Raw genomic sequence first — 20308 nt, 5'->3', positions numbered from 1 at the left:
ATACAAGCCCTTTGTAAAAATAAGAACTCAGTGAAGATGATCAACCACAGTCTTAACCGGCATTTTTAAACAAAGCTTTCAGATATTAGGGACTATGTCATTATCAAATCTTGGCTCAGGGTACATTATACAGGTCTATGAAATAATGTCTACTAAGAGTGGTTATTTATTTTCCCCAATTACCACCAACAAAATCATCAGGAAATGTTCACTCTTTCGGGGGAGTTCATTTTCTTCTCAAGTTGAAGGTAATATTTTGTCCATGGCTGATTTCAGGGCAAACATTTTTGATATACTCCTCTAACCTGGTTTGGCAATTCACTATTTTCTGTCAGACCAAACCAGTATCAAGTTGAGACCAGGCAAGTCAAACCCAGCTCAAATCCCAAGTGTCCGTGTTTTGGTTTCCAGAATCCTCAGATGCAGCAGAAAAAAATTAATCATTCACCTCCATCCAGGAGATGTTTGTAAATGTCTTGCTGTCCATTTTGTCAATGAACAGGCAGCCCTGCAAGTGGTCCATCTCGTGCTGGATGATTCGGGCTGCCCATCCGCTCGCCTGCCACACGACCTGCTCCCCTTTGGGGTCCAGCCCTGCAAAGTAAGTTACAGCCTGGTTAAGGATATGCTTAACCGCATCATTTTTAATCTCCTCACCTTTCCCCTACCTCTGGTGTTCACAGAAGGCAACATAGAAGGGAATGTAGACAGCAGCCCCTATTCTTCCCAGAAAAGATGCCTCAACCATGTGCATTACCAAGTATTCAATGTGGCTCTAACGCTGACAATAGGTTGCCGGACTTACTATGGGGCCGAGATGAGAAATGATCTTTGTAAGGTGCCTCATTTCTAAACATTTCTCCCATTTCTGAAGTACTGCTGATTTATTTCAATTCCTAAGAGTCTTTCAACTTGGTACACTATGAAATTAAGGGATACCATTTACTTTCTGACCTGGACCAAGTGGCCTACTTAAGAGGAACAATCTTCCCAACCCCAGCAACAAATCACATTCCACAAGATATCCTGCGGTATGACAAACATGTACAGCTCATCATCCCGGCCTCGGGAAAGCTGGGTCCCACTTCTCCCATTCCACCACGACAGATCCAATTGGGTAAAAAGGGTACGTGTGTGAGACAGCCAGGGAGAGGGCACACAGCAGAGGACCTGTGGTGAGGTACTGTCGGAACTAGGCCACATTCCCAGCCCAAGCCAAGTCCCAGACAAGCTGTCTCTGCTGTCACACTAGCCCCCATCCCCATCAGTCAGTCTTGAATTACGTCCCCTGCAGGGTTCTGCCGGCAGGCTTCGCTGAGCCTGCACGTCACAAACCTGCCTTTTAACTGGAGCTTTGAGAAAACTACATAGGACCAGAAATCGCCGCTTCCATGGGCAAAGGGGAAGAGCTGCACGCGTTTACCCAACCACCCCAAAGCCACCGCCCTGCCCCTGCCGCACCTGAGATCTGCACGGCCTGGAAGCGGGGTACGCAGGCCAGGAAGCCGGCGACGCTCTCGCAGCCCTCAGGGAAGGTGACCAGGCGGCTGTCTAGCACCCGCAGACTGGGGTTCACAAACACGCGCAGGGGGAAGGGCTCCATCTGGCGGGCCTCGCGCAGGCGCGGCGGGCAGGCGCGGAAGAGCGCCTCGGGGAACTCCAAAGCCAGCACCTGCAGCGGCACTCCGAGCTGCGGAGCGCTCAGGCCCACGCAGCGCCGGCTCCGCATCACCTGCACCAGCCTCTGCACCAGCCGCTGCAGTTCGGGCCCCGCCAGCTGCGCCGGCTCCACCGGGCCAGCCACGGCCCGCAGCGCCGGGTCGCCGACCTGACACACGCGCGGGTAGGGCGGCTGGGGCGCGCCCAGCACCAGACGCCGCACATAGCGCCAGTAGGACCGCCGGCGCGCCGGGCCCTCGAGCCTGTCCCGGGTGGACGCCGAACTGCAGCCCCGGGCGCCGCCGCCCGCCGCTCCCCCTGACCACGATGGGGCTGGTCCCAAGCAGGGACGCGCCCGCGCCAGGAGCGTCCCCAGCAGCAGCGGCGCTCCCATTCGGTTCCCGGTACGCGGGACAGATCCTCCCGGTCGCCTGCGCCCTCCCCGGCCCCCGTAGGCGAGCGCTCCCGTCGCGGGGAACGCCGGGAAGCCGAGTTCTCGCGCGCCTTCCGGAAGCGCGAGCGCGGCCCCTAGAGCGCAGCCCGCTTCCGTGACGTCAGCAGCTTTATTACTGAATTTCGTGTTTTTATGTATAATCAACCGTTTGCAAGCGTGACGCATGGAGGTTCCCCCTTTCGTATGCGCTCACGAATGCCTTCGCAGCCTACCCCCTGGGGCTGCGCCGTGCTCTCCAAGGCCGGCCTCACCTCTCCGCGGGCGCGGCAGAAGCGCTGGCCGCCCCGCCCGTTAGGTGTCCGCACCCGGGACCTCAGCCGGCGGCGCCTCAGCGGAGTCCGCCGGCTCCTGCGCATCCTCAGGGCGAGCTGCGGCGGCGGCGGGTTCCATGCCTGACTCCTTGGCGGCGGGTGCTGGAGCTGCGAGCTCCGGCGCCAGCTCCTTGTCATCCAGACAGAGGACCAGCTCTCTCTTCGGCAGGAGGAAGGCAAGAGGCTCCTGGACGAGGCCGATGTTCACATGCCCAAGGTTTCCGTACTTGGAGAGCTGAGTGGGTGGAATGCCTGACCCACAGGTAGAGAAAGTGAAATAGAAAAAAACGTTTAACAAATTTAAATATTGATGTGTCGCAGAGGAAAAAAAAAATTATAGGACGTAACAGACACAATTTTCACAATGCCATACAGTGAAAGCCGTTTTTGTGATTTGGGACCAAAAACCATACTATAAATCGAGACTTTGAAGGTAATCTGGAACAACACGGTGAAGGGTTGATGGAGTTAAGAGCCAAGAGAACCTCGGAAGGCACTGGCTTCCTTGTGCCAGGCCCAGGGAGAAAGCTGGGGGGAAAGTTGCCAAGAGCCACTCTGCTGGTGTGGCCACAGCGAAGTGAAGACAGATTGGAAAAAAAAATATTTTCAAAATACCTTTTCTGGACATTTCATATTAATAGAGTCATACAATATGTGGTTCTCCTGTAACTAGCTTCTTCCACTTAGCCAGATACACACATACTGTATTATTTCATTTATATGAAATGTCCAGAAAAGGCAAATCTGTTGTAATAGAAGGCAGATTAGTGGTTGCCAGGGGCTAAGACTGGTATTGGGTAATGACTACACTGGACAGGAGCGTTCTTTTTAGGGTGATGGAAATGTTCTAAAACTGGACAGTGGTAATGGCTGTATATATCTGTATACTTACTAAAAAACAGTGAATTTTACAAATAGGTGAAATATTTAGTATATGAATTATATCAATACAGTAGTTGTCAAGATCTTTCCCCTCCTTTCTCTTACCTAAGGTCTGTGCTATCTGAGCTGGTGGAAAAAGGACTTGGAGACAGCGATTTAAATAAGGAACAAGGTCTTCCAGGAAGACAGTGCAGAACTGGACAAAGAGCTCTTGCTCCCCACTGCTGAAAGCAGCCTCTTCTGCGCGATGGAAGGCCAGGATTGTTTTGGTTACCTAGGAGACAGGGGCACCATCAGTCACTAGACTATCACCATCAGTGGTACCTGAAACTAAGCACAAATATGCAGCCCTCAAGTTTTCATAAAGAAAGTCATTCCAAACAGTACATTATATTACTGTCTTGTTTAAATTCAGAATTGTGGTCTCTCCACAGTTCTTTCGCTTCGTTGATGTATTTTTGACCCAAACCCAACTTGTTTCATTACTGGCACACTTTCCACTTCCAGTGGAAGAACATCAAGGTTCTTGATTCCTACAGGAGATGGACCACAACTATATTGAGTCCAGGAAAATGAGGCAAAATTATAAAATATTTTTACTGAGTAAGGCTTCTGAGGTTCTAGGAAGCTAGACCGCTAAAAAATTATAAAAGAACACTGAGATAAAAAAGAAGTTCCACATTAAAATAAAAGAGCAACCTAGCTGACGTTCCTGGTTCAAGTCCTAGCTGTGCCACTTGCTGGTTTTGTGACTTTGAGGTGATTGAACACTTTGTGCCCCCTGTTCCTCAGTTTCCTTATCTATAAAGGAGGGCCTGCAACAGGATCTATCTCTTAGGGTTGTGAGGCTCAGTTCTCAATAGGTATAAAGTATAATGAACACGACCTGGTATGAAGTAAGTTCTACATAAACATTAGCATGTTACTATTACCTGAATTCATTGACTACAAAGTTTCAGTGCTCATGCTTCCTTCCTCTTACAGGAGGGCTTTAACAGACTTTTTTTTTTTTTTTTTTTTTTTTTTTGAGTAACACAAGTGGGAAAGTTTATTAAAGCAAAAAGTACACTCGAGATATGAAAGCGGGCAAGCCCAAGAGTAAGAGAGCTGGGCTCAGAAAGATTTTATATAACCATGTCACAACTGCCACCTGGCGGACAGCAATTGTAAGATGCTGTAAGTCATAAGAAACATCCCATTATATAAAGGTTTAAATATGTAAAAGATATTTTACAGGATATCATTAGTTGTAGTATTTCTTGTATTGTGTAGAATTCTAAGATGGTTCTTAAGAATCCCACACCGGTATCCACGCCTTTGTGTAATCCCTTCCCCTTGACTGCAGGCAGAATGTGTGGCTTGTTTCTAACCCCTACTTAATATGGCGAAGGTGAAAAATTTGCAGATGTAATTAAAGCCCCTAATCAATTGACTTTGAATTAGTCAAGGGATATCCTGGTTGGGCCCTACTTAATCAGATAAGCCTTTAAAAAAAAGGTTGAGGATTTCCCTACAAATAAAGAGACTCACCCAGGAGAGTTGCTCTCTGTTGGCCTAAAACAGAAAGCCACACTTTATGGAGGGAGGTGGCTTCTAGGACCTAAGGGCCTTAAACCTACAATTGCAAAGAACAGAGATCTAAAACATGAATGAGCTTGAAAGGGGACCCCAGGCTTCAGATGAGACTGCCGCCTGGCCAACACCTTGACTGTATGTAGCCTTGTGAGATCCTGAGCAGAGGACCCAGGACTCCCAATCCAAAGAAACTGGGAGACGAGAACTGTGTTATCTTGGCTGCTACGTTTGTAGGAGTTTGTTATGTAGCAGGAGAAAACTAACACATTACTCAGTCATTTTTACAGGTGAGCCACTTCATGTATTGTTCTAGGTCCCATCATGGGGGACTAACTAGAGCTTCTCAATCAGAAAAAGTCTCTAAAATCGCACTAAGCCTAAGTCTGCAACCACGTATCACACAGACTGATTTATTTTTTACAAAAGTCTGGCCCCCTGTTACCAAAGAAAGCCCCAGCAGGGAGCCAGCAGAATGTGCTCACCTTGACAAGAGCGTCTTCCAGGGCCCTAGTCACTTCCTGTGCCAGGGCCACAGGGCAGCAGAGGCGCAGATCATTGAAGGCAACCAGAATATTGTTGAGGAAGCAGGCAAGTGGGGGGAAATCCAAGAGTACCATGGGTGGCTGCAGGGTCCCCGGCTGAGTGACTGGCACAGCAGCAGGCAGGTTACTGCTGCCCAGGATGGTTGGAGCTGAGGTGAGGGTGTAGGAATTCATTTCATCCTCGAACTTCTCCACTGCTTCCTGAATTGCCTTCTGGAAAGTGCTGATGGCCACCCGCTGGAAAACAGGAGCCAACTGGCCCCGGAAATCAACCCCGACCCGGCTGAAGGACAGCCCAAAGTACATGCACTGACCCAGCAGAGAATCTAGACGACCACCAATCCCCCGGTAAAGGTCAGTCTCCAGCACCTGCAGGAACTGTGAGACTCTCTGTAGCACCCAGCCATAGAAGATGGCACTCTCGTTTATAGTGTGCTCACCCATGGCAGGGGGCAACAATGGGTCCTCATCAGAGAATATGGCACGGTACTGGGTGATGATATCGAACAGATGGACACGGCAGGCCTCAATGGTTTTTGTGATGTGGAAATAGGGATCGTCATTGGGGATGGCAGTCAGAATGGAACGGAGCCAAGCATCTCGGGCCTGAAGAAACTTCACCCTCAACTCAGCCTCAGTGAAGATATCCATGCACCGGAGGAAGCTAATGACACGGAGGCAGGCGGGGAGCTGGATGTTGGTTCTTAGTTGCTGGATCAGCTGGCTCAGCATCAGCTGCATGGACTGGCGCACTTCGTTCACGATGCCCTGACAATATAGGGAGTCGATCACATCACAGTGGGAATGACACTTCCAGGAACCCATTCCACTACCCCTGAATAATTGGAGATCAACATTCCCACTGCTTTCCTGATATGAAGATTTCCTAAAGTTGATGTGTACAGGTTTACCAACAAATACCGCGTTCACTGTGGCCTACAAGCCCTGTTTAATTGTCGTGCCTCAGCAGCTTTCTAATTCTGTCCGTCTGCTCACTGCAGTCCAGTCACACTGGCTGTCTTTTTCTTTTTTCTTTTTCTGCCTTGTATTTTTTTTTTTTTAAGATTTTATTTATTTATTTGAGAGAGAGAGCATGCACCAGAGGAGGGAGGGTCAGAGGGAGAAACAGACTCCTCGCTGAGCAGGGAGGCCAACACGGGACTCGATCCTATGACTCCAGGTTCATGACCTGAGCTTAAGGCAGTTGTTTAACCAACTGAGCCACCCAAGCGCCCTTGTATTTCTTAAACACTCTCAACTTGTTCCCTCCTCAGTCTGCTATACCTGGTCTTTCCACTTTCTGGTTTGCTCTTTCCCCACATCTTTGTGTGACTGGTTCCTTCTCATCATCTGGGTCTCAGTTTAAATATTATCTCTCCAGCAGAGCCTTTCTTCACTACTCTACCTAGGGTACATACCCTAGTCTCCTACCCATTCCCTAGTTTATTTCCTTCAGACAGTTACCATTATCTGAAAGGATCATATTATTTATTTACCAACTATCCGCTTACATTCATGAAATCTAGGACCTTCTGTGCTTTGTGTCATTGTCTCCCCAAGACCTAGATCAGTGCCTGGCACATGATTAATATTTATCAGTTGAATGAATGAATGAATGTTTCATGTTCAAGCCTGCCTGCCCACTAGAAACCAAAATAAAACATGCAAAATTTCCCTAAGGTTTCTGCCTAAAGGTTCAGTGATAACCACAGAATTACTGATTATAAAAACATCAGTTTGTGTCCCTTTGGGGCAGTGTGGCTACCTGGATGACAGGGATGGAGGAATATTTCCTTTCCAGTCGGCGTACATAGGCTGCAAGCTCCAAGGCCTCTTCATAATAGCTGTTCCGGACACAGGTGTCCATTAGCTGAGGAATCTCCAGGATTTCCAGGATTTCTGTGTGCCGGTTTAGAGTCAGGGTGTTCATCCGGCGGTTGGAGCTGATCTCCTCAGCCTCTTTAACAAAGTTCCTAGTAACAGACAGGAGAATATTGGTTGCTCACTACTCTACATCCAAAACTTAGCTACAATTACCAAGAATCTATTATGAACTGGACAGTGATCTGGATGGTTTCTGATTTAATCTTCACACCAAACCTGTGAGGTAAGTACTATCACCCTTGAAGCAACTTTAATCCCAGAGAGGCTAAGCAGCTTGTCCAAGATCACACAATTAATAAATGATAAAAATCTGTGAGCCCAGATCTGCCACTTAACTAGCAGTGGCAGGGTACTTGGGCTCTCTGAATTCTCTCCTTATTGGTAAAATAGTAGTAGGACCCACCTCATAAGCATGTGAGGATTAAATGAATGATGTGTATAAAGCATTTAACACAGAACCTGACACACAGTAAATGTTAATAATAGCTATTCTTTTTTGTGATCCCTAACTAGCTTAGAAGCTATAACCTTACCCTCAAGTTCCCTCAGCCTCTTCATCTTTTCTTAGCGTGTTGTTCCACTTTTAACTCCACAGTTTTCCCTTCTCCATAACTACAGAGACCTGCTTTATGAAGTCCCCTATATAGGAAGGCGGGCGGAAGGGTATAGAAGCTATTGTCAAATATCCAAAGACTCAAAACTTAAATTTTATCGAGAAAGGCTGAAAGGTAGAATTAAGGATAATTGACTGAGGCCTAAAGAGGCAGAATATGGCATAAAAAGGAGAGATTTTTTTGGATAATTTTTGCTGCCTCCAAAATGAAAGGATTTCGTTGTCCTTTGGATGGTCGGCTCGTGTAGCTTATAGCTGGCGATCGTAGAATGTTAGCTATGTCAGACCCAATAAGTGCTTTGCGTGGATTCTCTAGTACTCACAACAGTCCTGTGAGGGAGGGACGTGCAGCTGTTTTCCAATCCTGCCTTGGGGCAGGCTTACTAGCTTCCAAGTGCCCCTAGACAATCCCCAAGCCATCTCAACTTCCTCATACATAGAATGGGAATAACAGTACCTACCTCGAAAGCTGTTATGAAGCTTAAGTGGATTTTTAAAATGCTTAGAGGAGCACCTGACCCATGGTAACTGCTATGTGTTAGCTATTTCTTTCGTCATAAATGTCAGCTATTACAGTTGCTAAAAGCCCCCTTAGTGCCAGGCCCGCCGCACCTGCAGCTCTGCTGGAAGCTGGGCAAGCGGTCGAGCAGGCGGCCGAGCGACGCCTCCACGTCGCCAAAGAGGCGGTGGATGCGCTCGGTGCACTCGGCGCCTCGGATGAAGGTCTTGTAGTTGGCAAAGGCCAAGTCGCGCGTCTGCTGCAGCAGCTGCGCTCGCTCTTCCGCCAAGCGCTCGGGCTCGCGTCTCAGCCGCTCCAGCCCGGAGCCGCTCAGCTCCCGGAGGTAGCGGCCCACGTCGGGCCGCTCCCGCCACTGGGCCTCGGGGAAACGGTCTCGGAACAGCGATGCCAGGAGCCCTTCATCCTCCACCTCCCCGAGAGCTGCGGCAGTGGCCGTCGTTGTGGCAGGCTCCGTGGTTGACGAAGCGACTGTCGCCGTCGCCGCCATCTTCCAGCAGCAGCGTCACTTCTCCTCCGGCCCTGCGAGGGCGCTGGCTCGGAATCCAGGACCGGAAGCAGCGGGGGGTTCGTATCCGGCCCGCTTGCTTTGCCGATGGTCCTCCAGGCTGCGGGGCACTGGGGCAGGGACCAAATTGACGGCGGCTAGAGAGGCAGGCTTTGGGGTTGCCAGGGAGCGGCCGGCGGCTGACTTCCGCTTCCGGCCTCTGAGGCACGCGGATTCGGTGTTGTAACCCAGCGGGAAAATGCGGCCTTTAACTGAAGAAGAGACCCGAGTAATGTTTGAGAAGATAGCGAAATAGTAAGAGCGCACGGAGGGGAAGGGGAAATGTGTGTGTGGCGGGTAGAGTGGGGACGCGGGGCCGGGAGGAGGCTGTTGGGGCGCTGTCTCCAGCCCTCCTTTTGCTTTCAGCATCGGAGAGAACCTTCAGCTGCTGGTCGACAGGCCCGACGGCACCTACTGTTTCAGGCTGCACAACGACCGTGTGTACTATGTGAGGTGAGGCGGTGCCGGGTGGACGACAGGAGCCCCGGGTGGATAACTGGGTCCCACCAGCTTCTCCCATCTGACACCTTCTTCTTCCTTACCCCTTCAGTGAGAAGATCCTGAAGTTGGCGGCCAACATCTCTGGGGACAAGCTAGTGTCGCTGGGGACCTGCTTCGGAAAATTCACTAAGACTCACAAGTTCCGGTTGCACATCACGGCTCTGGATTACCTTGCACCCTATGCCAAGGTTTGTAGGGTGGTATTCAGTCGGCCACTGGGGAGGAAGGAAGGCAAAGATGAGGGCCACGTCCGAACGCAGATAATCGGGTAGCTTCTCTGTCACGGAGTCCATGCCAGCTCGTGGGGATGTGTGCAGGTCTTGCTGCTGGGGCATGGTTGGGGTTCTGGCATGAGGGTGCTGTATGGTTGCATAGTCCTAGTTATGTCCAGCAGAGTAGAAAAGCCTATGCAGACCCCACTCAAGAAAAGCAAATTGGTGGCTTTGGTGAGAGCATAGTGGGATCCAGAAAAGGAGCTTTTAAACTATCCGTGTGAGAGATTACAGAGTTGAGGAAAGAACTTTCTGGCAGTTCTCTTTAGGGCGTGAATAATTTGAGATAACCATCCATTTTTCTCTTTTCCTTAAAATGCTTTCAACATATCCAGCAGCTGGCTTATGTGCAGAGATACAGCAAGTAGGATTTTAATGCCTCTTGGATTTAATTCTGTGTTGTTTTTTTGTTGTTGTTTTTTTTTTTATAGTATAAAGTGTGGATAAAGCCTGGAGCAGAGCAGTCCTTCCTGTATGGGAACCATGTGTTGAAATCTGGACTGGGTCGAATCACTGAAAATACTTGTCAGTACCAGGGAGTGGTGGTGTACTCCATGGCAGACGTCCCTTTGGTGAGTAGAGATGGTAGCTGTTATAAAAACCAAGTATCTTTTTAATCAAGAAGGATGTATTTTCAATCAGTGCGCTTTAGAGACTAAATTTTCAGCACCTTTCAAATTTCTCAAAGATAAGAACTGTATTTTTTCATCTTCATTATTTCTACCCCTCAATGCGTGCCAACTGAATGACTTGAGTGAATCAGTGTCTCTTCTTTTGAATCCCAGGGTTTTGGGGTGGCAGCAAAGTCTACACAAGACTGCAGGAAAGTAGACCCCATGGCGATTGTGGTATTTCATCAAGCAGACATTGGGGAATATGTGCGGCATGAAGAGACTTTGACTTAAAACGAAATCATCGCAAGGACTTATGGCTGTGTGGAAGGGCCTAGCTTTCTTTCCTGTGTCTGTGTAGGCTCCATCATCATGTTGAATTTTGTCAACACTGTGACTTCTTCAGGGACTTCTTAGTTTAATATTCTATTATGGACGAATGCAGGCTGGATTCTTATGCGGAAATGGCTCAAAAACAGTGTTTCAGATCTTTGCGTTTGTGACTAAATAGAATACTGTGTTTTATATTTGAATCAAGGGGCTTCTTGTCTTGAGTAACAGGTTCTAAGTCATTGGAACTGAGGACAAGAATAGCTAGCTTATTGTTATCTGTGATAACACTGTTTTCCAAACTCATGATAAGAACACAATTGATTTTCTTCATTATTTATTAATACCATGGAAGTCAGATATTACCATATTAGAATGGTAGGTCACATATGGGATTTTACTAATGAAATTTGGATAAAATAGCAGCAATTTGTTCTGCCAATTTTCTATATAGTAGGTTCTGTGTGGTGTGGGAGAAAACCTTGGATTCAAACCCTGGTTCTGACACCTGCCAGCTGTATGGCTTTAGAGGCATCATTAAACTTTGATAAGCTTATTTTCTTCTTTTGCTTCGAAAAACAGCTTTAACCATCTACCTAAGAATGGTTTTTAGAATTAGAAATCACATTTGTAAAGCACTTAGCACAGTGCCTGGCAAATGTTAGGTGTTAAACAAATGGTAAGAATTATTTTTATGTTGTATATACCGGGTATTTCTATTACTAAGGATAGGATCTCCTGTAGTTATAGTATAGTTTTGATGATATATCTTGGTTCTTGTTCTCCTTTTTCTTAGATGGTATGATCCCAGGCTAATGTTATTTTCATCACCTTGATTTCTTAAAACGTGATTTCCCTTACAAACCTTTATTTACCTGACTGGACTAGACAGAAAGCACTAATCATAGACACTGAAATAATTCAGCTCCTCCCCCTTTGTCCATGCCTGCCAAAATTATTTTTGGAATTATTAAAATGTTTTTTAATGAAAAAATTCCACTAAGTTTTTTTAAAACTGCCTGTATTATAAAGCATTTCTTTAAATACACTTTTTTCCTGCTTATTTTAAATTCTAAAGGTGACATCTAAAAATAAAATTTTCAACTACAACAAAGCAGTCTACCAATTCCTGTTTTTGTATGCAACATGTAAAACAGATATGTTTTGTCCCATTTTTTTTTTCAATTCTTCTCCTTCCCAAGGTTATGTGTAAACCCTCTAGATAGACTTAGTAAAGATTGAGGGACTGCTGTATGTTGAACAGTATTTTTATGGTAGCATTTGGTACACACTTTAGTAATAGCTAATATCAAAACTTGCACATTTATTATTTTATTGCCATTTTGAGGCAACTGGAGAGGAAAGGAAAGCAATAGACTAAGATGTTCGAACAAGATAAATTGATTTTTTCCAGTAATCTACAAAGCTTATTTGACCAAAACTTTGACAGAGCTTCTGCCCCAGAAGAAGAGAGCCTAGGCTGCTGTAGTCATTTTGGCTTAGCATCTTGGCTTTTTCGTGTCTGTAGTCTTTGGGACATTGAAGAGACGCTTCAAGAAATACAGCTGCAGGATTCCAGAAAGAATAATAACAAGGCTCTGAGCTGTTGACCACCAGTTCACATAGTTATAGTTTGATTGGAGAAGGAAAAAGTCAGCCATTTTCCTCATACGGGCAAAGTTGTAGTATCGCCACATGTGGAAGATATTGTTCTGCACCTTCCGTGTACTCTCCTGTGGGACAGAAAATGAAGTAAAGAGAGGGTCCTCCCTACCTCCTGTCTAGTCTCACCTGGGTGCTCACGAGCACTAATCTAAGTTACCTGGAAGTTGAGTAGCTTACTTATAATTTTATGATACGTAGTAAGTTGGTTATTGTAGTTGTTAGTAAAGCTGGTTTTGCTGTATATGAAAAAGTCTGGTTTTTGTTTGTTTTTTTTTTTTTTTTGGTGGTGAGCAGCAAAGCAAAATTTATTGATCCGTAGCAAAGTGATAGCACAAAGCTCCTGAAAAGGGAGGGGACCCAGGAGGGTTGCCTAAAAGACACAATTTTATAATGAAAAATTTCAATGTTGAAACTAGAAAGCTCTTTCAGGTGTCTCACAGTATTTCTAGATTTAGGTATGTACTCTGTACGTCATTGCTATTCTGGTGATGTCTTCTGTTCTTCGAATATGGTAGAAGACTAGGGCCTACAGACTTCTTATTAAAGGACCAGATAGTAAAGATTTTCGGTTTTGTAGGCAGTACAGTCTGTTGCAACTACCAAACTCTGCCATTGTTAGCACAGAAGCAGCTGTGTGTAATTGTCAAATGAGCATAACTGTGTTTCAGTGAAGTGTCATTTACGGAAACAGGCAGTGGGCTTTTGTGCACTGAAAAATACTATCAAGAAAGTGAAAAGACATCCCACAGAATGGAGAAAATGTTGGCAAATCACTTATCTGATAAGGGATTTATATCCAGAATATTTAAAAAAACTTATACCTCATCAATAAAAAGACCACCCAATTTTAAAATAGGTAAAGGATTTGAATAGACAGTTCTCCAAAGAAGATAGACAAATGGCCCAAAAAACATGAAAAGGTGCTCAGTGGTCTTAGCCATTAGGGAGACAGAACTCAAAACCACAAGATACAACTCCACACCCACTGGGATGACTATTAATAAAAGAGACAGTGGCATGTTGGTGAGGATGTGGAGAAATTAAAACCACATATGCTGGTGGGAGTGTAACTTGCCTTGGCCACTGGAGAACAGGAGTTACAAAGTTAAACAGATGGCCATGTGACCCAGCAGATTATACCACTTCTTGGTATACGGAAATGAAAACATGTTCACACAAAAACTTCATGCAAATGTTCATGGCTGCATTATTCATAATAGCCAAAAAGTGGACAACCTAAATGTCTATCAGCTGATGAGTGGATAAGCGAAATGTGGTACAGTCATACAAGAGAGTATTAGTCATCCATAAAAGGGAATGAAGTACTAATATATGCTACAATATGGATTAATTTTGAGAACACACTTCACTAAGTGAAGGAGTCTGGAAACAGGCCCCATTGTATGATTCTACTCATACACTATATGTATGATACATACATACAATGTACAGGATAGGCAAATTTATAGAAACAGAAAGTTGATTAATGAATGCTTGCCGAGGACTAGGAGGGGTCCTGGGGAAGGAAGAGTGACCAAGCGGTGTAGTTCTTTTTGGGTGATGAAACTGTTCTGGAATTAGATGTGATAGTGGCAGGACCTTGGGAATATACTAAAAACCTCAGAATTGTACACTTTAAAATGGTGAATGGGCCATTCCTCTTTTTTGTGTTTTTTTTTAAAGATTTTATTTATTTATTTGACAGAGAGAAACCACAAGTAGGCAGAGAGGCAGGCAGAGAGGGAGGGAAGCAGGCTCCCCACTGAGCAGAGAGCCTGATGTGGGGCTTGATCCCAGGTCCCTGAGATCATGACTTGAGCCGAAGGCAGAGGTTGTAACCCACTGGGCCACCCAGGCGCCCCTGAATGGGTCATTCCAACGGGAAATGGACCAGATTTAGTTTGTGTGCCAGAGTTTGCCAACTCCTTGTATAAAACAAGTGAGGAATTTGAAGAGCTCTAAGTCCTAAAAATTAAAGGATTCAGATCCCTGTGCCTGTTTGGTTTCTCCCCAGGTGAGCACTCACTCAGGTGATATTATTTCCAAGGATGTTTCCATATTGTTACTCCCACAAAATGGTTACCTCAATGGCATCCAGAGTATCATTCAGTTGTTTTCTTTCATTCTTCTGTTTGTGGTCCATCTCAGGCCCCTCGTAGAAGACTCCAAAATTGAGGTACACTTGCACTGAACCAAAGTGATTTTGCTGATTCTTTAGACAAAGCTGATAAAAACCTGTAGGAATCATTACTAAATCATTACTAAAGCTTGGTCTCCACCCTTTGTTGATCCAACACCCTCTAGGTTTCCCCAAAGATACATGTGTACCAGTGTTTTGTTTTGTTTTTTTTTTTAAGATTTTATTTATTTATTTGTCATAGAGAGAGAAGCGAGAGCAAGCACAGACAGACAGAGTGGCAGGCAGAGGCAGAGGGAGAAGCAGGCTCCCCGCCAAGCAAGGAGCCCGATGTGGGACTTGATCCCAGGACGCTGGGATCATGACCTGAGCCGAAGGCAGCCACTTAACCAACTGAGCCACCCAGGCGTCCCATGTGTACCAGTGTTAAAGGTGCTACTGTAGTTTCCTTCCTTTTACTTAGGAAGTAGAAAGATCCAATTTTTTATGTGGAAACCTTACATGATCTTCCATGAAACTTATTTTACTAAGTACAAATTACTATATAGTGTTTTGCCAAATATTAGTGACTTAGTTCTATAAATTTAAGTAAATTTAAGTTAGTTCTATACTAGATTGAAAACGTTTTCTCTGTCTTTTTCAACATATATTTCTCACATCTCTTATTGAAGCTCTTCTGCTTGACAAAGTGAACTGAAATTAAGAGCATGGTTGTTTTCCTGCTTCTTATACACCATTAGAACTGGGGGATACCATCTTGAACTTGAGACTAGAGAAAAAATTGATGTGTTTGCATGAAAGAAGCTATCCTGCTGAATGGAGTAACTTCCTGCAAGGTGGTTTGTACAGGAGCCGATGGTTTAGGGTATATACTGGTGCTGATTCTGAATGGGGGTTGCCACCCTTTGTATGTATGTGGAAGTGGGGAGAAGCGGGATTAGAAAGGTGTGGCAGCATATTTGATTGTCAAAATGATTGGATGGCAGTTTTGGCAGGGGCCAAAGGTGCTAACTAACCTAGAGTGCTGAATATCCTGTGCTACACAATGAAGGATTGTTTTATGTCCCTGTTGAGAAACATTGTCTTTCTTCATATACCCGGCTGGTAGAAAGGGCAGTTAAAACTGACCCCATGCTGAGGGCACTTGGGTGGTTCAGTTGGTTAAGCATCTGTCTTCAGCTTGGGGTGCTGGGATTGGGCCTCATGTCTGGCTCCCTGCTCAGTGGGGAGTTTGTTTCTCTCTCTCCCTTTGTCCTTCCCCTGCTTGTGTGCTTGCCCATGTGCATGCTTGTGCTCCTGCTCACTCTCTCTCGAGAGAAAAAACCAAAACCCAAAAAACTGACCCATGTTGTCCAAGGTGGGGACAGACTTGATCTGGCTGTATAAATTTTCTGGTGACTGGAGAAGTGCTTTGTTGTGGAACGTGGGTATTTTCACTGTGATGCGTTACCTTTCGTTCTGAGTCTTCTGTTTAGTAACTGCCTCAAGTACTCTGAATAGAAAGAAGTGCTGTCCTCAAATAAATTTGTTAATTGGAATTCTGTATTATAAATGGATCTATTTTGGTCACTTTCTTATAACCTGTTCAGATGGAGACAATGAGATAAAAGTGAGCTTCTGGACTCTGGAGTTAAAATAGTCACCTTGAGACCCTGTCCCGAATCTGCCAGGGGACAGACTGCCTCTGCTGCTGGCAATCTGCTGTAAAGTTTTGATGTTGGTGCTCAAGGCTAGTTTTTGGTGTTTGAAGCTGTTTAGTCCCCCTACTGTTTGATCATCCCTCTGTGAAAAAGCCAGAGCTTTTACATCTCATGTACTTCAGTAATTTCAGTACTTCCTCATTATTGACCCAGTTTCAAAGAAACTAATGATTATTACAGTAACTGGTGATGAAAACAGACCTGTTTCTTTGGTAGAGAAGTTTATCTGGCCTCGAACACTCTGAGAGGAGTCTATGAGGAAACCCTGTGGGGTGTGTGCAGTGGCAGCAACATGTCGGTCATGTGACATTCCCAGTGTCCGCTGCACCTGCCAAGACACATTAAAGAGGGAGAAAAGCCCCTGCTACATCACAGAAAGCTAGCTAAGTGCCACGATTGACATTCCTGATCATCTGCACAGTGGTTCTCAATCAGGGATGGTACTGCCCAGTCCTCCCTGGGAGTTTGGATTGAGACAACAGTGGTGTTGGGGGTTGAGTAGAAAGAGACAGCAATATTGAACATCCTACCACGTTAGAAACAGTATTGTAAGACAAAGAATTACCCAAAATGCCAGTAACACTCCTCTTAGGAAGACCTGTCTCAGAATGTCCATCTGGTGTGTATTGATTGATACGTATGTTTTTGTAGAGTTCTTGATTGAACTTGCTTGGTTTTGACTTCCTTGGTGGTGTCTCAGACTTGGGCTTACTTGCTGCTTGACAGCAAATAAATAGGACATTCAATAGCCACTTCTCAAGCTGGATCTTGATAAGCCCATGCTACAGTGTGCTTACTAATAGCTACTGTCCTGTTATAAATTGAGAGATAAGAAAAGGCTCTGATAAACTAACTTAAAATAAGCTTTGAGTTACAGTGCAATGGAATAAGATCAATATAGTCTTACTATGTAAACAAAATTTAGAAAGTTAACAGGTTTCTTTTTTTAATTATTTTAAAAAATATTTTATTAATTTCTTTGACAGAGATCACAAGTAGGCAGAGAGGCAGGCAGAGAGGCAGGCAGAGAGGCAGGCAGAGAGGGAGGAGGAGGCAAGCTCCCCGCCGAGCAGAGAAACCAATGTGGGGCTCGATCCCAGGACTCCGGAATCATGACCTAAGCCGAAGGCAGAGGCTTTATCCCACTGAGCAACCCAGGGGCCCCAAGTTAACAGGTTTCTAAGACAAAGAACAAAAGAAATTAACAGCCTTTGACTTTACTATTGAGTTCACCATTCTTGAGCACTGTGGTATAAGACCACAGGATGGATAAATGTACTTAGCCTATCAACAGGCAACTTGAAAACATTCCCCTTCCCAAAGGAATAGAGGCCTGCCTGGCCAAATAGAGGGATCCTGAGCCAGTGATTCTGTGGTCTGCTTTACTCCTTAAAGCAGCAGAGTAAATGTTGCTCTCCCAGTCCCATAAACTGAAGCATCTTTCTTTGAAATAATCAGAGTTTGTTTCCAAAGTTCGTGTAAGTTTTCATTCAACTTTGTACCATATCCATATTGTTTTATTATTTTATAAAAATGGATTCTCTCTCATCTCCAAATCTGAGTTAATATATATTTGATTACCTCTCCAGGAAGAGGCAGTATGTTTGTCCCATGGCTTTGAGCACACCTCTACTGCCCCCAGTTTGAGAAGTCAAGCCATATGTTTTAGTGATTAGTCATCCATCAAGAGTTTCCATCCAAGTGCAGATCCATTTCATTAACAGGTAGGGAATCACAGCATAATAAAGACAACCAGAATCCTGTATTTGAATAAAACCTGTCCCACTTTGCAAAAGGAAACAAACAAACAACAACAAAAAAAACAAGTCCCCAGTATGGCGAGAGGAGCCCTTGTACTCACCTCATAACTGAAATATAAGTATCCAGTCTGGCGGGCAAATTGCCAGAAGCATTCTGTGCCTGCTGGAGGGATCATGATGGCAAAGTCAGATCGATCTGCTCCATGGAAGAGCAGCTGGTCCCCAGAGCCACTAAGGGGTTCTGTCTTCTGGCTCTTAGCAGAAGTCACTAGGTTCAGAACCACCAGTCCAGCCCCAAAGAGCAAAGGGAACATGTTACTTTTTGGAGACTCCTCTGCAGGTGAACTGCTTGCAGTCTAGTGAAACCAAGCAGTTTAATCAACTGCTAGGGTAATCATTAACTTAGCCTGGTTTCAGGGCCACACGTGGATATTCCATAATAGAACTGGCACGATATCCTCATGCTTGGCTCACAGGAAGTGTTTTTGGTTTTACCTCAAAAACTCAAGGGATGGAGCACCTGAGTGGCTCAGTCGGCTAAGCATCTGCCTTCGGCTCAGGTCATGATCCCAGGGTCCTGGGATCGAGCCCGCATGGGGCTCTCTGCTCAGCAGGGAACCTACTTTTCCCTCTCCCACTCTCTCTGCTTATACTCCCTCTCTTGCTGTCTCTCTCTCTGTGTCAAATAAATAAATAAAATCTTTAAAAAAAAAAACCTCAGGGGCTTATCAAACCTACTTCATGGGTGCTAGATAGAATCTTCTCCAGAAGAGGAATTTTTGTCCTTCCTTTGGGTTATCATTTTTAAGTTCTTCTTGGGAATAAGCACTGGGTAATTTTATTTACAACCATCTGAATAAACAGACAAAGTTTGCTTGGAGAGATTTGTTTCTCCTATTCGTATCAGGTTGCTAGATGCTCCAATAAGATATGTGGGGCAAACTTGAGCGAACAGAGTATTTTCTGCCCAGTGCTAGATCTTAGCAAAAAGCACAGCATGTTAATGTGTGCAAAATTTTTAATGGACAAAGTGAGCAAGAGGCAGTGGTCAGAGTCTTCCACTGATAATCCTTGTTCTACTTTCCCCCTTACTGATCCACTCTGCTAAAGCTATCCAAAAACCCACTTAAAGAATATATTGTTCAAACCCTCCATCTTTCCTCTTTTATTTATGACTTCTTCGGCACTCAAAGCAGGGAAAAGGTTCAATTGAACACCTGCTGACTTCATGGCTGGCATTGAGCTAAAAGATTTACTTGCTTCCTGTGTGTTCTCACAACAGCCCTGGGAGGGGCTTAGAGATAAGAAAATGGACATTCAGAGATTCCAGTGGCCAGCTCCTTGTCCCTGAAGCGCAGCTGGTGCAGCTGGGGCCCCGAGTGGGTCTCATACTCTTACCTATCAGGACAGTGTTTATGTCAGTCTGTGAGTGCTGAGAATGCCTAAATGTTTTGATTTCAGCCATAATCTTAAAAAACAAAACAGCATTAGCACCTTCTAACCAGGTATTGCTTCAGAATTCATTGCATTGACTCCCAAGTGGTAATCCCTTAAGTGTCATAAGCTAATAAACAAAGAACAGACTTCATAATTGTATTCAGTTCTAGCAAAGGCCACGGGACATCACAGTACTCTGCAGGCACAGTGGCTCTGCAGCAGTCTTGCTTAAGTGAAGGCAGCAGAGACTGGGATCACTTCCCAACAATCAAGCATCCCTACCCACATCCTATCATTGCGACAGCCCCAACGCTACCCATGTCATAAGCAGTGATTTAGACTCCCCAAAACAGTCATCAGTTCAGAGTACATATTATAGTTCTATAGAAGCTGTGGGCATAGTTTTATGTTTGTACACATTTTAGGATACTATAATAAACATACCCCTGAAGTTATGTTAAAAAATGTTAATGGACTTACGCATTTCTCAGTTTGAGAAATACTGATACGGATATTCTGCTTCCTTAAAGTGTATCACAGTGTCGCTCTTCTACCTAGGGCGTGTAGTCAGATAATGTTAGAGTGGAAGAGCTAAAAGCTCCTGGATCCTAACCCCCTGCAGACGAAGACCACAACTAGCTGCAGCCAGATGAAGAGGGATCTGGGTCTCACCTTTTCACTGTAGCTTCATTTCTCACCTTTTCACTGTAGCTTCATTCAAAGTAACAGTACCAGATCCCAAAACATGTAAATAGATAATAAAGCTGTACAAAGTTTCTAACTTGTACCTACAGGAGGAATTTTAAAACTGTAGCATTTCTTTACACCTTGCCTTTCACTCAGAAGTGAGAAAGGGGGAATTTTTTGCCAAAAATACATTATATAAGGGTATGGACAAATTAAGACAACAC

At 45.1% G+C, this 20308-nt stretch overlaps 4 protein-coding genes and 1 long non-coding RNA gene across 7 annotated transcripts in view; 2 read left to right on the top strand and 3 right to left on the bottom strand.

Annotated features, from left to right (window-relative positions):
* Positions 1-143: 143 nt before the first annotated feature.
* PDF (peptide deformylase, mitochondrial) lies at positions 144-2278 on the bottom strand (the record flags this gene model as incomplete). The annotated part of the gene is made up of 2 exons (XM_082711760.1): positions 144-594; positions 1462-2278. 2 exons carry the CDS (start codon positions 2276-2278, stop codon positions 437-439), a joined length of 975 nt encoding a protein of 324 aa, XP_082567886.1. The 3' UTR covers positions 144-436.
* COG8 (component of oligomeric golgi complex 8) lies at positions 144-8927 on the bottom strand (the record flags this gene model as incomplete). The annotated part of the gene is made up of 6 exons (XM_082711722.1): positions 144-594; positions 2365-2676; positions 3412-3580; positions 5364-6191; positions 7189-7396; positions 8533-8927. 5 exons carry the CDS (start codon positions 8925-8927, stop codon positions 2405-2407), a joined length of 1872 nt encoding a protein of 623 aa, XP_082567848.1. The 3' UTR covers positions 144-594; positions 2365-2404.
* Positions 2426-3692, top strand: LOC309853580. Its single transcript, XR_014305812.1, has 2 exons — positions 2426-2687; positions 3417-3692. It is a non-coding gene; the product is annotated as an uncharacterized lncRNA (long non-coding RNA).
* Positions 8928-9124: 197 nt separating the features above from the next.
* Positions 9125-20308, top strand: part of NIP7 (nucleolar pre-rRNA processing protein NIP7) — a 58110-nt gene continuing 46926 nt past the window's right edge. The window contains exons 1-5 of one of the 2 annotated variants that reach the window (XM_082711766.1): positions 9125-9239; positions 9351-9437; positions 9535-9673; positions 10189-10329; positions 10543-11812. In XM_082711766.1, coding sequence (XP_082567892.1) covers positions 9184-9239; positions 9351-9437; positions 9535-9673; positions 10189-10329; positions 10543-10662 — 543 coding nt within the window. In that variant the 5' untranslated portion in view covers positions 9125-9183 and the 3' untranslated portion in view covers positions 10663-11812. Of the gene's footprint in view, positions 9240-9350; positions 9438-9534; positions 9674-10188; positions 10330-10542; positions 11813-20308 lie in introns of those variants that run through there. The other variant, XM_082711767.1, reaches the window with a different exon arrangement.
* On the bottom strand, positions 12084-18304 carry TMED6 (transmembrane p24 trafficking protein 6). Of its 2 annotated transcripts, none has more exons than XM_082711765.1 (4): positions 18062-18304; positions 16402-16522; positions 14447-14598; positions 12084-12431 (listed from the first exon to the last, which is right to left on the bottom strand). In XM_082711765.1, exons 1-4 carry the CDS (start codon positions 18272-18274, stop codon positions 12198-12200), a joined length of 720 nt encoding a protein of 239 aa, XP_082567891.1. In that variant the 5' UTR covers positions 18275-18304; the 3' UTR covers positions 12084-12197. The 2 variants fall into 2 exon arrangements, with proteins under 2 accessions (XP_082567891.1, XP_082567890.1); XM_082711764.1 differs by having other exon boundaries at positions 16402-16528; positions 18062-18301.

The sequence above is a fragment of the Mustela nivalis genome (assembly GCF_964662115.1).
Source record: "Mustela nivalis genome assembly, chromosome: 18".
Taxonomy (NCBI): Eukaryota; Metazoa; Chordata; class Mammalia; order Carnivora; family Mustelidae; genus Mustela; species Mustela nivalis.
This window is presented reverse-complemented; position numbering and strand designations above follow the sequence as displayed.